Genomic DNA, 16258 nt, shown 5'->3' on the forward strand with positions numbered 1-16258 from the left:
GACAAACCCATTAAGACAGGTGCCGTTTCTGTCCATATGCCTTATATGTAATATGTGATATGATTTATAGAACACAAACTTCCTGTTGCCACAAGGCATACAAAGTGTTTGCTTGTCTAAGGAAAACCACGGATATGCCATGAAGTATGGGATGATGTTGCTTCCTGCAGCCTGGCTTATCAGCAGGGACATGTCTGCAGTTAACCAGTTACATACGTGCTATCTCCTTTGATAGGTCTTGGAGCATTCTGTCGTGTCAAGCAGTGACCTTTTGAGTCTTTTCTGTTAGGTCTCCCAGCTGTTTTCAATCCATCGAATAGTTTGGGCTAAAATAAATTATAAATTGTAATAAGGTTTTTCCAGCATTCATATGTATTCAATTTTAAGATTTAATGACCATGTGGGCCTAAAACAAATCTTTGAGTTCTTCTTTTTAAAAAAGCAATCAAGTGGAGTCTCTTGATTTTGACTATTTAAAATATTAATTTGTGGTCGTAACCTGCTTTTGGGCTGCTGTGAAAGGTATGGCTTTTTAAAACGAAGGTTTTCAGCAACTAGCCAGCAAAGAGGAACAAATGCCTCTTTAAACAAAGATGTTCTTTTTTTTTTTTTTTTTTTTTTTTTTGAGACAGTGTCTCGCTCTGTCACCAGGCTGGAGTGCAGTGGTGTGATCTCAGCTCAATGCAGCCTCCACCTCCCAGGTTCAAGCGACTCCCCTGCCTCCCGAGTAACTGGGTCTACAGGCGCCCACCACCACACCCAGCTAATTTTTGTATTTTTAGTAGAGAGGGGGTTTCGCCATGTTGGCCTGGATGGTCTCGATCTCTTGACCTCATGATCTGCCCGCCTCGGCCTCCCAAAGTGCTGGGATTACAGGCGTGAGCCACCGCGCCCAGCAAAACAAAGATTTTCTTGTTTGTTGTAATATACAGTTTGTTGTGGCAATTGGACTGGGATTTCTGGAATATTCCATGGACTACTTCCTCAGAGGAAACAGACCTTAATTGGTTACCCCTATATCCTTCAGACTGGTTGACTTTGTGCCGTTAACAATGAAAGGGCCATTAATTAATGAATATTTATTTTTCAATTAGTATTTTATTGTCTCAGTGATATGTGAAAATGCTGGTCTTAAAAAAAGAATTCTAAATAAGGCTAAAGTCTCCTTAAATGAGTCCCTCTGATCCTTGCCCCTCCTTGCACTATTGAACATATCCCCATTATCCATTTGATGTGGACGTTCATGGAAGGCAAAAGCCACGCGTGTGTTTGAGTGTGTGGAACACCTGTCTCCTGCTGTGCCTGCCATTCTGCAGCGTGCCATTTTACTGAACATTATGTTTTAAAGATTATGTTGTTACCTGTAGAGACAGCTCATTCCTTTTAACCTAGCTTTGTAGGTTGGCTGCCTCACAGTTTTTCAGAACTTCCAGTTGTGTCCAGTTTTCCTTTCTACCAACAATAGTGCACTGAACATCATTGTGAATGCACCTTTGAATGTACATCAGTAGAGAATGTAAAATGCCCCTTATTTTGTATATGAAGCTCCTAAGAGAAGGGATTTGAAGATCGGCCACAGTCTTACAAATAATTAGCAGAGTGTAGATTGAAACCATTTTCCCTGACTCTGCTTGCGTAATGGGGGATTCTTTCCAAATTTTCTTGTCGGTCATTAGGATCCTGGGGAGAGTCAAGTGCAGTAAAAGATGACTATGGCGAAACCTTACTGATTCCAGTTAACTAAGAAGGTCTCTCTGAATTAGGAGAAAATATGAATTTAAAGATGTCATCTTATATAATTTTGAAGTTTGTACAGTGACCCACACTAATACAACCTAATAATATTTCTTAAGGGAATCATATGAATAAGTCAAGAAAAGCACCTGATCATTATTTAAAAAAAAAAGACATATCAAAATTGTTCAACACAGTTATTTGTATCCATAGGTAAAATATTTTCTCCTGTAACCTTTTTTATATTTTAATATGCTTAGCAGATGATTTTTCTCTAGTTAGTGCAAAATAACCGTACCACTTCCTTTCTGAATGACGTAAATTAGCCAAGGAAGGAAAAAAGGTGTAGTCATTTGAGTAACTCCTCTGTGCCAGGTAGGACGCTCTTAAACATTTTCTCTTGTTTCATTATCTTAATAATCTTATGAAGTGAGTCTTACTATTTTCACTTCATAAATGGAGAAACTGAGACAGAGAGGGCCCCAAAGCATTTTGTTAACGGATGCCTATCTGAGTTTGCCTGACTTGAAAGAGTAATACTCGACTGTATCAGAGTTTCCTTAAATACGGTCCTCGGATTCTCTGTATCAGAATCTCCTGGAATTTTTGCTAATACTGCAGATTCCACGGCCCCCAAGGGTGGGACCTGGGCTGCTGCATTTCTAACAAGCTACCAAGTGGTGCTTTATGCCCTCTAAGGTCTGGGAGCCAGACTTCTATGGTGACCTCATTTTGGTGACGCGAGGAATCTTGCCAGAGAGTGCCCCCGTGCCTCCCAGCACGAGTAATCCTCATCATGCCTCACTCCCAGTGGGCATTTTGCAGGCTCATCTGGACTGCTTCCTCCTTACTCACCCACTTGCCTTGCCTCACCTCATATTGCTTGTGCTGAACTTAGCATCGCTTATGGTTTGACAAGTCACTTCCAAAAGAGTTGACATCATCACACTCCCTAGGAATCACTTTCAAAAACAGGTTGAAATCTCCAGTGCAGCATCACCAGATCCCAGGCTTCTCTTGTGTGCTTTACACAGATAGAATCTGCATTTTGCATTGTAACTGCTGCCCAAAGGAAAAAAATCAAAAGAGGCAACAACTTGCAGAAATGATTACTTTTGAAACACCAGTATACGCTTTATTTTCCTTTCTCGCCTGTCTTTCGCACCCTTCCCTGGTAGTAGATTTCCCGTAAGTCTGCCCCTAATTGCTCCTGACTTCCCTAGAATTGGGGAGATCACTTGTCCCTTCCAGCTCCAGCCCTCCCACTAAGGGGGCAGGGTTTTGGAAGAGCCACCTAGATTCAATGACCACCTTTGCCTTTCTTTCTCCATTACTATCTTTTTCGTTCAGCTTTGTGCAATTTTTCTTTTTCACTCCCAAATGACATGCTTTCCCTTTTGAAGGGCTAGTCCTGCTCCAGTCCTTTCCAACAAGCTGTGAGTAGGAGGTTGCTTGGATAACTGGCAGACATCGAGACAGACGTGTGCTGATGATCCAGAGGGGACCCTAGACCAACTTGGATTTGTGTTCATTTGTTAGCATTCTGTGTTGGCAAAAGAGCATCCGTCTTTGTTTTGGTATTGAGCTCATCCAAATAAAGCAGCATTTCCTCTTCTGAAAGGCAGAGGAACAAAAAAGAAAAAACCAAAAAAAAAATTTTAATTTTAACCATGTACTCCTTTGAAACTAAATATATACCCTTTCCTCTGTCCTGATTGGTCCGTTTCAATTGACAAGTGGATCGTGTGGAAAGGAAATATCCTGGACTTAATTGTAAGTTAAGTCTCTCTTAATCCAGAAGAGCATTTGAGATTCTGTCCAAGTGTTCAATTTCCCAGGCCGCTGAGGTCTGTGAATTTCTTTTCCCAGCCTCCAGGCTGCTGCAGTACAAGTCAGCATAGCTAATGCAGATAGATCTCCTGCCTCTCGCTCTCCTCCTCCCTCTGCTTTGATTCGATATGAACAGCCTGGTAACTCCGATGCTGGGGAGAAATCTGACATAACTCTGCAGATGGCTAGGTTGCCATGGAACACCTGGGGATTGTTCTTTAAGGAAAAGGTAACATTTATATGCTAATGATTTCTTCCCCCCTCCCCTCCTTGTTGCATTTTTTCCAGGGCTGCCAGTTCCCAAGAAGAGCCCAAAGTCGGTAAGGACTTGTCAGTTACTTGGTGCTTGCTGGGGCTGGGGTGGATGGTCGGGGGCTGGAGGTGGGAGGGTACTCTGTGGGGCTTCACTTCACTAAATGTGTTTTACAGTGGATGGGGGAGACAGGAGCCGGGGCTCATTTTCTTAAGTTCTGGGGATCCGTTTGTTATAGAAGGTATTTGGGCTTGTCTTTAACTGTATAGTGATTTGTGGGCAGGCTGCAGGAGCAGGATAAAGAATGCATGTTTGAAATCTTCTCTATATAAATGCGTCCAAACTCTCCTTCAAAGGGATGAGTTTCTTAGCCGTTTTAACTTGATACAAATGCTATTGTTTCCTTTGGAAGGAGAGAAAAAAAGAAAGCTCCACCTGCTCCGTGAGTAGCATTGCTCTCAACTGGTGTTCCCAGCCGTCCACTTGTCTACCCATTCTCTCCCTTAGCTTTCTTAGGCGCCACAGGATGAATTATTTACAAAGTAAAAAGCCTGTAGGTTTAAGGAAGAATTGCTCTGCCCCATATATGTGACCATGCTCAGATGGAACAATGTTCACTGCCCCAGCACTGAGAATAAGACATTTCCTTGCTGTGGAAATGTCCTTTGTTGTTTTGCCAGCTTTAGCAGCATTATGCTGCAGGTATAGGATTCTTTTAAAAAAAAAAAAAAAAAAATCAATGTTTTGCTGTCTTTTCTAATCTGGTTTCCCTGAAGATGCATTACCTAGTTGACATGTTAGCTAATAGCTTAGAGGCTATAGTGTTTTGCTTGGTGGTATGGGTTTATGCTCCCAGGGCACTAATGACAAATTAAAATGCTGCTTAACTCAAAATCTGGAACTCCAATGCCTGTGAAATTGATCTGGGTGGAAGGGGCTTCCCAATTCATTAATATTAGGATAAAGAGGGATGTTTCCATGTGCTTTAGAAGATTTGGGGAAGGGAAAATGTACAGCCTCGTGCCATCCAGGAAGGGAGAACCTTGAAAACTTTGCGGCTTACGGTGCTGCAGCTGAATTCTTTCCACCTGTCTCCCAGCCTGGCAGCACGAGGCAGAAGTTTATTAAGATGAGAGAGGGAGCTTCCTGCATTTTTAAACCTCACTCCTAAGTTCTCCAAAGAGAAAAACCTGCAATAGTTGATGTGATTCTGATGGCACAGTGCCGTGGTGATTGGAATATTGACTTCAGGGCTGGTTTCCTTGTCAGTGTGTGTTAATGTCCAGGCAGAAAAGTGCTGGTTGGTGCCCACATTGGAGCCACAAAGACGCCAAAGTGTGTGCATGTGCACATGTGTGTCTCCCTGTCCTTTGGTCATAGCCAGTAACCCATCTGCCTTCAGAAAAATGGAAGGAAATCCAGAAGATGTGTCTCATAAGCTTGAGTTAACGTGAACCATTCTTTTTTCTCCCCCACCCCAGCCATGCTATATTGATACATGGGCTTATTTTACACACCCCATATGGAATGGAGTCTTAACAAGGAGTGTGCTGAGGGAGACATAGTAGTTTTGCACAGGTAGCATGACGTCAAGTAGCAAGGTGTTCTTTTCCATTCTGCATTCCATTTAAATTTAGTGTGCAAAAGGATTTTTGTAATTCATTTGCATTCCTTCTTCCCCCGAGTGTTTTGGAATTACCTGGTGAACTCAAAGGCTATCAAATAGGTATTGAACCTGCATTCACCAAGTCAGTTAAGATAATTCCCTATGACAGTTAATTTTTGCAGAAGCCATGTCATTAGCAAGCAGCAAGCCAATTACTCGGGCTGCATTCCTAAGAAAGAAGCTCTCAACTGCTTTGCCCATAGTCTGCTGGCTCTTAATTACCACAAGCTAAGAGAGTGATGTGTTGCTGGGTTAGAAAAGAATAAGCCCCCAGCTTGGGACTTGTCCTTACCTGATTTCTGCGCCAGGACAGGGATGAGGGTTTTCACAGCATTGCTGGCACGCACTGGCAGCTGCTGTACAAAATTTGGGAGCTGTTGGCCAAGGTCTGCTGTTGGATGTAAAGTGCTGTTAACATCTGTGATCAGTGAGAGTCCTGTACAGGTGGGTTGAAAGCGGTTTCCCTTTCCCAGTTTGAATTTTGATGATGTCCTGCCAGGGAGACAGATGATTATGGGATTTTTCTGGTGGGGTCAGAGGGAATTCACAGGGAAGCTGGATGTGCTGGTACCAGAAAGCCATTCAAATCATGACAGATAAGGTCCATTATGCAGGATGCATAATGAAAAGCACACTGATTGTACCTGGGTTGTGACTCACTTAGATTTGGCAATAGCTCTGAGCATATGTGCACAGTGGTCTTAGCCCAGGACTGTTGTGTTGTGGTTGTTTTGTTTATTTGATTAGAGGCTCCTGACAATGTTGGTTTGCTCATGTGACTGGCAGCTTCCTTTTGCCCTCATACCTTTTTTTTGTTTTTTTTTTTTTAAGGTTTTCAATAATTAAGTAGTTGGGTTTTTATTAGAACAGAAGGACTTATCTTTTTTTATCTCGTTTCTTCTCCTGGATAGTCCCTGTAGCTTACTCTTAATAAGCAATTTCACCTGCAAGATTTAGTTTAAATGTTGAAATTGTGGTTTATATACTCATTGGGGACAATGGCAGTATCTTAATAAAATTTTATTAATTTAATACCTGGACTTTCATAACATCAGGGATTTTTCTGCCAAATAGGAGAGACAAAAATAAGACATATTTTCTGTCAGGCTTTAGACCTCTCTGGGAAACTGATTCTGTGGCCCAACTTAATCATCCTTACTGAAAACTCATTTAACTGAGACTCTCAGTCTAAATCACCCACAAGGATCTTGTGTATGAGAATTTAAAACTAAGTATCACACCAAACCCTGAATTTTAAGTCAGTATCCACCTGTTTTCTTATGAATTCATTTCCCAATTATTTTCCCTTCATCTGTCCCCTCTTTTTTTTGAGACGGAGTCTCACCTTTTCATCAAGGCTGGAGTGCAGTGGCACAGTCATAGCTAACTGCAGCCTCGAACTCCTGGGCCCAAGCAATCTCTTGCCTTAGCCTTCCAAGTAGCTGGGACTATAGGTATGCACCACCATGCCTGGCTAATTTTTATATTTTTTGTAGAGACGGGAGTCTCACCATTTTGCCCAAGCTGGTCTCAAGCACTCCTCCTATCTTGGCCTCCCAATGTGCTGGGATTACAGTCATGTGCCACCGCACCTAGCTATCATCTTCTATTTATCCATCTGTTTCTCCACCTACACATTCATCTTTCATCCTTTCATTCATCCATTATTCAGAAAACTAGTATTTAGAACCCATTAAATATCAGGTTTGGTGTGAAGCGCTGGAAATACTATAATAAATAAGATGGTCATGGCACCTCTTTTCTTGCAGTTTGCAAACAAACCATTTATTGATTGCTCCTTACAAAAAAAAAAAAAGATTCATTGTCACAAATTTCCAAAATGTTTGTGCAGTCATTTCATCAACAAGTATTTATTATTTTATGTGTGCCAGGCCCAGTGCCAATATTTGATAAGAATTAAGCAGAAAACATCCCTGCCCTCATGGAAATGGGGAGGGAGAAACAATAACCACATCAATAGGCAGATCTACAGAGATCCTCCCGCGTAGGGATTAAAGTGTGATGAGCGTTAATAAAGCAGAAATATAACACGGAACCAAGTACACACATAATGTAATCATTCCACTCTTTCTTTTTTTTTTTTTTTTTTTTTGAGACTGAGTCTCGCTCTGTCGCCCAGGCTGGAGTGCAGTGGCTGGATCTCAGCTCACTGCAAGCTCCGCCTCCCGGGTTCACGCCATTCTCCTGCCTCAGCCTCCCGAGTAGCTGGGACTACAGGCGCCCGCCACCTCGCCCGGCTAGTTTTTTGTATTTTTAGTAGAGACGGGGTTTCACCGTGTTAGCCAGGATGGTCTCGATCTCCTGACCTCGTGATCCACCCGTCTCGGCCTCCCAAAGTGCTGGGATTACAGGCTTGAGCCACCGCGCCCGGCCAATCATTCCACCCTTAATTATAAGAACCTATAAGTCATCATAAAGTGCCAACACCCACGATTGAGTAAGTGCTGTGATTGAGCTGTAGAGTACTTTGGAGTTCCCCAGCAGCCTAGGCAACATAGGAAACCACATTCTTTACTCAGCTCTTATTGTCAGATGAAAGAAAGTGTACCATATTCACTAAAGAGACAAGATTTTCCTATTTACAAAAGAAAAAAAAAATATCCTACAAGAAGTTTTCATATAGAGGACCCTGGATGGTGGGGAAAGCATCCAGTGCCCATCCACATTGAAGAGGCAGTCTCTTCAACAGCCTCTTTACAGCAGACATAGCAAGCTGTCTGCAGGGTAGCCACAGTGATAGGTTTTTGTTCCACTATCCTCTCTGTCCCTTTCCCCTGCAAGAGATGCTAAAGGAAATTGCTGAAAACTAGTCATTAGGAAATGTGAGGGAGATACTCCTTTTACACACACATACACTGAGTGACTCTGGCCTAGATCATTCCATTTTATGTACCCTGCCTCTTTCTCAGACTCACCCAGTTGTGTGGCACCTGTCTTCCTTTTCCCTAATGCCCCCGGGTGATAACCAGCATGATGATTGATCCCATCAAAGCTTCTACAGCCTACAAGAAGCAGCAGTGAGAGTAGTAGATGGGTGAAGGCATAGGATCACTTAAGTCAGTCTCCTTGCCTCTCACTTCCCATGGCAACTCCCCTTCTCTGCCTTTTGGAACCCTGGAAGATGGACTTTGCCATTGTATTACATTCCTTTAAAACATGCAATGTGAACCAGAATCCATTTTCATATCCAGTCAGTGCCTGCCTTTTCTTCTCCATTAACTCCTCTTGCCCACCTTTTTGGAAGAAATCATTTGACTTAGACCCATAAATGATAAAAGAAACAAACAAAAAGAAGGACCATCCTCTGCATTGGCTTGGATTCGAGTCTCTGATTTTCACACAGCCTTTAATGACATTGGCCTAATACCTCATCAGCACTTGGAGTTTTTCCTGTTGTCCATGTAAATCGCCGCAGTAGCCTTCGCTCTTGGCAGATAAGTGAACTGTAAATAATTTTGCTTTAAAATGGATCGATTTGGGCCGGGCGCGGTGGCTCAAGCCTGTAATCCCAGCACTTTGGGAGGCCGAGACGGGCGGATCACGAGGTCAGGAGATCGAGACCATCCTGGCTAACACGGTGAAACCCCGTCTCTACTAAAAATACAAGAAAATTAGCCGGGCGAGGTGGTGGGCGCCTGTAGTCCCAGCTACCTGGGAGGCTGAGGCAGGAGAATGGCGTGAACCCGGGGGAGCGGAGCTTTCAGTGAGCCGAGATCGCGCCACTGCACTCCAGCCTGGGGCACAGAGCAAGACTCCGTCTCAAAAAAAAAAAAAAAAATGGATCGATTTGTCATTTTTAAGCCACATGAATTCTTTTCATCATTTAAGCTCCTAAGTGCTGTCTGTATTCATTTGCTCTTCCAAGCAAATATTTTCAGTTCACTTTATAAGTACCTACATTTTGAAATCATTCTGGGAAATACTGATGAGTTGATTTTTTCTTCCCGTTTCCATTTATAAAAACCATTATGTCTTCCCAATTTCCCTGGCCTGACAGTAAGTAAGGGAATCATTCATTTCAGAGAGGTTGGTACAGTTTTAGTTTAAAAGGTCTTGTGATACAGGTTCATGGTCAACATGTGGCCAAAGACCTTTATGGAATTTTTAAAATTGAGCCTATTTCCATATTCCTAGCTGGCTATGAATTGAGACTCAGCAATAAGACTCTTGCTTCAAAAATACCAGCATAGTGACAACAGTTAGCGTTGGAAATTCCTTTCTTAACATATGGGACCCCTTCTCAACCAGTTACTCACACTAGAGATGTGGTGGGTAGATATCCTTGTTTCTAAGCTCTCCTCCTTTTGGTGATCCTCTTCACCTCTCTTCTCTCCTGTCCCCTCCATTCTCCTGCTCCTCAGCCTCCTCCATTCAGTCTGTCAGCAATCCCTGTTGAATTTGGCACCAAAGTGTCTTCTGACCTCACTTGTTCTTTTCCTGGGTAACTCCAGCTACCCTGGTGTTGCCCACCTTAGGTTCCCACACTGACTGTAGCTGGGGCTTCCTGACTGGCCTCTCTGCATTCACTCCTATTCCCCACCAATCCATTCACCACCCAGTAGTGACACCAAACTTTCTGGAAACATGTTGGCTCTTGGAACATCCCCACTTGAACTTCATTAATGGATTCCCCCTCTTGAAACTAAGAATGAAACCCAAACTCCTTACGTAGCCCACAGGGCTCATGCGTTATGTGGCCTCCCAGTTCCTCTCAGGCCACCCTTCCTTGCTTTGCCACACTAGCTTTTTTGTTGAGAAAGTCCACTTAGCACACCCAATTTTTTTTTTTTTTTTTTTTTGAAATGGAGTCTCGCTGTGTCACCCAGGCTGGAGTGCAGTAGTGTGATCTCGTCTCACTGCAAGCTCCACCTTTCCAAGTGATTCTCGTACATCAGCCTCCCAAGTAGCTGGGATTACAGGTGCATGCCACCATGCCTGGGTAATTTTTGTATTTTTAGCAGAGACGGAGTTTCACCATGTTGGTCAGGCTGGTTTCGAACTCCTGACCTCAAGGGATCTGTGTTACTCGGCCTCCCAAAGTGCTGGGATTACAGATGTGAGCCACCATGCCCAGCCTTCTCTTTCTATTAATAGATTTTTTCCAGAGTCCTCTCTTTACCACCTTTCTAAAGGACGTTGCAGTGTGTTGCTATCAATATATTATATTTGATTAATATTCATCTATACACACTATGTATACACACACTTAGATACATGCCCAGGGATAAATTTCAAGAGCTCAGGTACCATCTATTCCTTGTTTACACGTTGTTTCCCTCGGTATCTGGCACACAGCAGGTGATCCTATGTATTTATTGGGTTAAGTGAATAAATCTATTGCAGGTAGGGCAGCCCACTTAGGAGGGCCTGGGCTGGATGTTATATCATTGGTCTACTATTTTTCCATTTTTCCATGTTCTTAGTGTGCACAGGGTTTCGTTAACAGACTTAAAAGTATATCTTTAACTACAGCTACTTGTCTTTGGACTAGTGTCTCACCTAGGAAAATGAGGTGAAATAAAATCGCATTAAATGCAAATCTGATCCTGTGTCATAAATAGTTCAGAAGTGAACATATTCTCATGTCCCTAGTCTTCTAGGAAGTGATCCAGACTACTGAAAATGCATACAAGTTTTCTTTAATTTGGGAGATATATAAACGTGGTTTTTTTCCTGGACAATTCTGGGTTCTAACCAGATAAAGGACAACCTCATAGTCGATCAGCATGCTCACAGAAAATTTAAAAAAAAAAAAAAACTTCAAACTCCCCCCACACCCACAGCATAGTTTTAAAAAATCCAGAGTGCCAACAAGATACTAAATTACTGAATGTATCTTCAAATTAATGAGTTTTCATAATTGAACTTGAGAAGGAACATAGAGTGAGGTTAAGTCTTAGCAGGGAGAACATCCAGAAAGCTTCCAGATTATTGTGTTTTTAGCCCATTAGTGTGCCATTTATATATGTCAGTTAGAGATAGCTGAGTGGTGGCACAGTTTTTCGAGCACATTCTCAGGATGCTCCTTTACTTTTATTTTCTAATTTGAGGTATAAAGTTTAGATGGCATTTAAAAGAGACTCAGAGGTGCAGTTTGACCAAGAGGCAGTTTTGCAAACTCATTCCAGATTGTGTCTGTCATTTGGTGTTAAATTGGACCTAAATGAGTCATTTATTGGGGAGGTGAGAAAGGGTGTTATAATTTGAAAAATGGCCCAAGTGTTTCCAGTAGACTTCATTTGCACTCTCTGTTTCTGGTGGAACCATCTCTTCAGTTAGACGTAAGAGATCTAGGTCTTCCATGTCAGGGATTTGTTATACTGGGACAGACATGAGAGGGTTTCAAAAACCCACGATGTAACATGCTGAATCTCTGCACACGCATGTACAGGTATGTATGTAAAAGCACATACGCATTTTCTCTGGGATACAGGTCCAATACTTTTATCAGACTTTCTTGGTGGGTCAGGGATGCCAGAAGGATATTTCTCTCCAGTTCAGGAAGAGGGATCAAGTGGAAAAGATTTGAGTTAGTCTTCAGGGGGTAATGGCCCAAGAAGACAATAGAACAGAAACTGCAAATAACCCTACAAAAGAAGCAGCAGCACAAGGCTGTTTCCTGCAGGTAATCCTGCAGTGTGCACACCTTTGTGAAGAGTAGTTTCCACATGAGGAGGAGACCAGAGCTTCCAGGGTCAGAATTTAGTGCTCATAGGCCGGCCCTGCAATCAATCTGGCATCTACTAATTTGAGGAACCAAAAGAGAGTGGTCCTTTGAAGGGAGGCATGCCACTCTCAGGTAAATGCAGAGGTCTTTTATTGTGCTTTTTGCTTTTACATTTAAAATATCTTCCCCCTTCAGAGGTGAACAAAAGTAAAACATTACTAAAATGTAAAAAAATAGGAAGTAGCAGTTCCCATTAATTCTATTTACCAAGGTTCAGTTTGAAATGAAAATGACTTTAAATTTTGTCTTGATTATAAAAAGTATTCTCTGTGCACTATAAAAATAAAAAAGGTAGGCCGGGCGCGGTGGCTCACGCTTGTAATCCCAGCACTTTGGGAGGCCGAGATGGGCGGATCACAAGGTCAAGAGATCGAGACCATCCTGGCAAACATGGTGAAACCCCGTCTCTACTAAAAATACAAAAAAAAATTAGCCGGGCGTGGTGGCGGACGCCTGTAGTCCCAGCTTCTGGGGAGGCTGAGGCAGGAGAATAGCGTGAACCCGGGAGGCGGAGCTTGCAGTGAGCCGAGATCGCGCCACTGCACTTCAGCCTGGGCAACAGAGCGAGACTCCATCTCCAAAAAAAAATTAAAAATAAAAAATAAAATAAAAATAAAAAAGGTAGGTAATATGGGAAAGTATAATGATAAGAGGGAAAAACTCCACCTGTAATCCCATTTTCTCTATGCACTGTTATGTATGTTCACACAAAAAATGGACCGATGCTATACATGGTTGTTTATAATCAAGACCCTTGTAAAGACCATATTGAAGAGGGGGAAAAAAAACAAAAACGAAAAAAAACAACATTCCCATGTGCATGCAGAAGAAAATGGGTATGGTATCCATCATTTACATTTTTTGACTCTGGCCCTGGGAGCTGAATTCACTGTTGGAGGAGAAACTGTTGAAGTTGGCAGAGCCGGCTTCTATCAACTCTTTGGAGTGGCAACCAAATCTGAGCTGAGCACTTGATCCTCAGAAGAGAAAAACGGTGACATGGCGTTATGATGGTGTTTGTTCCCACCCAAACATCAGCGTGTTTTCCTGGCATCTGCACCAGTGTGTTTTTCCCCTTGAATTGGAGTGAATTAAGCCTCTCATACAGTTTTCCCAAGACCTTCAGAGTAGCTTAGAATATGGTCCTCAAATTTTTCCCACAAGCATATCAAGTGTAATTTTAAATGGTCTATCTTGCCTTCATTAAATACATGTCCAATTGTTCTCAATTTTGAATCCTTGCCAATATCTGCATTCAAATCTGTAATAGTCAAGAGCAAATGAAGTTTTTGTCCTCCTTGGGCTTTCTTCAGATACGTGTTTCAAAGCAAGGACTGGAAGTAGAGGAAATACAGGGACCTGAGACTTAAGTGAAAGGACCTTGCAAATTTCCAGCAGAATTCCAGGGGAATGAAAGATGAAGGATCCCTGGGGAGACAGCAAGGAAAAATGGTCTTGATAGGATTGATTGGAACACCCAGTGGAAGATATGGGCTCTGTAAAGAACTTCAGGGATCTAGAATGCTCAAGGTCAAAGCTCTTACAAAGTACTTTAAAACCATGAGCTCTACAGGATCTATAAGAGTGAAGGGAGAGCCCCTTCCTGCCCTCAACCCCGTACAGTGCTTTAAATCAGATAAGTATAGTGACGTGGTGTCTATGGTGTATGAGGCATGACTGCAGGATTTTTTTGTTTTGAATAGGGAATGCTAAACACCTGAGATTACCGCAGTCTTTTATTGGAGAAAATAAGAACTACAGTTATTTCCTGTTCTACCTACTATTTTCCTTTCCATTAGGTCTTACTCTCCATTCATTAGCCATTCTAACAGAGCATTTCGTAAAATGAGAAGGGTCTTTGCTGAGCAGATTTTAATAAACAAGGACTTGGTTATTCAATTGAAATTTAAATGGAACTCTTCTCCTTTGAATATTATAATACTTGAACTTTGGAGAAGTTGCAAATCTAAGAAGGCTGACCCCCGGAGGTCAACTCATATACAAAGTTTGATCATGGTTTTCAACCAACAGTACTATCAGCAGTTTAAGAGATGAAGTGTAATGTTTGCAAAATTGATTAGCTAAGAATTATGGAAGTTCTTCATATATTAGTAATTTATACACATAGAAATACCAGTAAACATATAATGCTAGGCATGATTTTTGAAAGATCTGACCTCTGTTTTTTTGTTTTTTTGTTTAACAGTCGAAAAGAATGGATAGCAAACTCTTAGAGAGGACTTGGGTATTTCATTATTAAAAGATACAAGACATGGAGTCCTGAGGAGCATCTTTAGTCCTGATTATATTTCTTCTGGATATTATAGCCTTATCGTAAACCACTCATGGTATTTGGTGTCACATATTTTTGTGAAAATGAGGATGTTAAAACTGATCCATCTTGCAATAAACGAGCATAGCATCTTAGCTGAGAACCTGTGATGAATATTGGATTTGTTTTCCGCTATAACCCAGAGGACAGTATGGGTTATGATTATGTCTTTCTATCTGGCCCACCCCTGTTTGTCTGCCACTCACCTAGGGATTTATCTGCATTCAGCATTAGCTGGAGAAAGGTGGGAGCCAAAATACTGTTGATATACTTATGTATGTGTATGCAGAAGTGCTAAACAAAGACAAGCTGGTGGAAAACACCCACTCAGAGAACCAATAATGATCTTTTCTTCTTGCCCCTCTCACTTGCTTACTTTCAGCAACCACTGGAAAGGAAAGACAGCCAGAATAGTTCTCAGCACAGTGTTTCCAGCCACCGGAGCCTGCACACAGCATCCCCAAGCCACAGCACACAGGTGCTCCCCGAGTTCCCACCTGCAGAAGCCCAAGCTCCAGATCAAACTGACAGCTCTGGCCAGAAAAAACCAGATCCTTTTAAAATCTGGGCCCAGTCGAGGAGCATGTATGAAAACCGACGTGAGTAGCATCCTGGCCTCTGTCTTACCCTGACCCCTCCACAGGGCTCTACCTTTCTTTTGAAGGTTATTGAAAATAGAGGAGTTGCAGTATATAAACCGGATAAAGTGAAATCCACAAGAGGCAAAAGTATGGCCAAGGGAGTGGACTCTGCTGGCTATCCATGGAGGCCTCACTATGCCTTCAGTCTGGGGAGAGGGTAGAAGTGGATGGTTATCAAATAAATGCCCTGGGTGAAAATGGGTTTTTTTTCCTCCCTTCAGTTAAAAGGCATGGTAGATAAGAGCTGCTGTCTCATTAATTCCCTGAGTGGAGATTGTGATGTGCTCTGAGCACAAATCCAATATGCAGTAGAACTTAAATATGATTGACTGGGATTGTAGGGCTAATGAGAAGAAATTAAATGCTTTTTAAGTGGTCTCTTGATTTTCAAAAATACTGGTAATTTTTTTTAACCATTATAATCTCTCTAAACATTTCCCACAAAAAGGAAAAAACAATAGCAGTGAGTGGTTGTGCTTTAATTACTTATCCAGTGCTTTACGTTTTCTATAAATACAAGCTAGTGATAGTATACTTTGTAACTTCTTGGCTCATATAAACATAATATCACTCTCATGTTTAATGTCTTACTTTTTATTATGAAATGATTTCCAAAAACTATTCGCCATAAATAATATTCATTTATCTTACCAATGGAAGTTCCTAAAATGCCTTAATTTTAGGCGATGCAAACTGCTTGTTGTTGTTGTTGTTGTTGTTGTTCTTGGGTTGCTGTTTTCTGATATTTTCTTATGAGTATAATTGGTCAGGGTGAGGCATCTATGAAGAACAGATACCTCATTTTCTCTTTTTGGTATGGGGTAGGGGAGAGGTGTTGTGACGGTGGAGATTCGGTTTGTTGAAGGGTCTGAGAGAAGCTGGAAGAGTGAAGAGTGAAGAGTGCTCATCCTCCCCTCAGCACAGGTTTCATTTCTAGCTGCAACTGTGGTCACTGCTCAGCAGGGACATCGAGAGTCGTGGCAGAGAGGTTGTGTGAGGTGTGGGGCCCTGGCCTCCTGTCCACCACACAGACTTGGCTGTGCTGTGCTTCCTT

At 42.1% G+C, this 16258-nt stretch overlaps 1 protein-coding gene across 10 annotated transcripts in view; it reads left to right on the forward strand.

The window, feature by feature from the left end:
* MAGI1 (membrane associated guanylate kinase, WW and PDZ domain containing 1) overlaps positions 1–16258 on the forward strand; it is a 680972-nt gene that overhangs the window by 628233 nt on the left and 36481 nt on the right. For all 10 annotated transcript variants that reach the window (XM_025375375.1, XM_025375381.1, XM_025375376.1 and 7 more), the window contains 2 exons: positions 3853–3884; positions 14946–15162. In XM_025375375.1, coding sequence (XP_025231160.1) covers positions 3853–3884; positions 14946–15162 — 249 coding nt within the window. The remainder of the gene's footprint in view (positions 1–3852; positions 3885–14945; positions 15163–16258) is intronic.

Source organism: Theropithecus gelada, chromosome 2 (assembly GCF_003255815.1).
Source record: "Theropithecus gelada isolate Dixy chromosome 2, Tgel_1.0, whole genome shotgun sequence".
Classification (NCBI taxonomy): domain Eukaryota; kingdom Metazoa; phylum Chordata; class Mammalia; order Primates; family Cercopithecidae; genus Theropithecus; species Theropithecus gelada.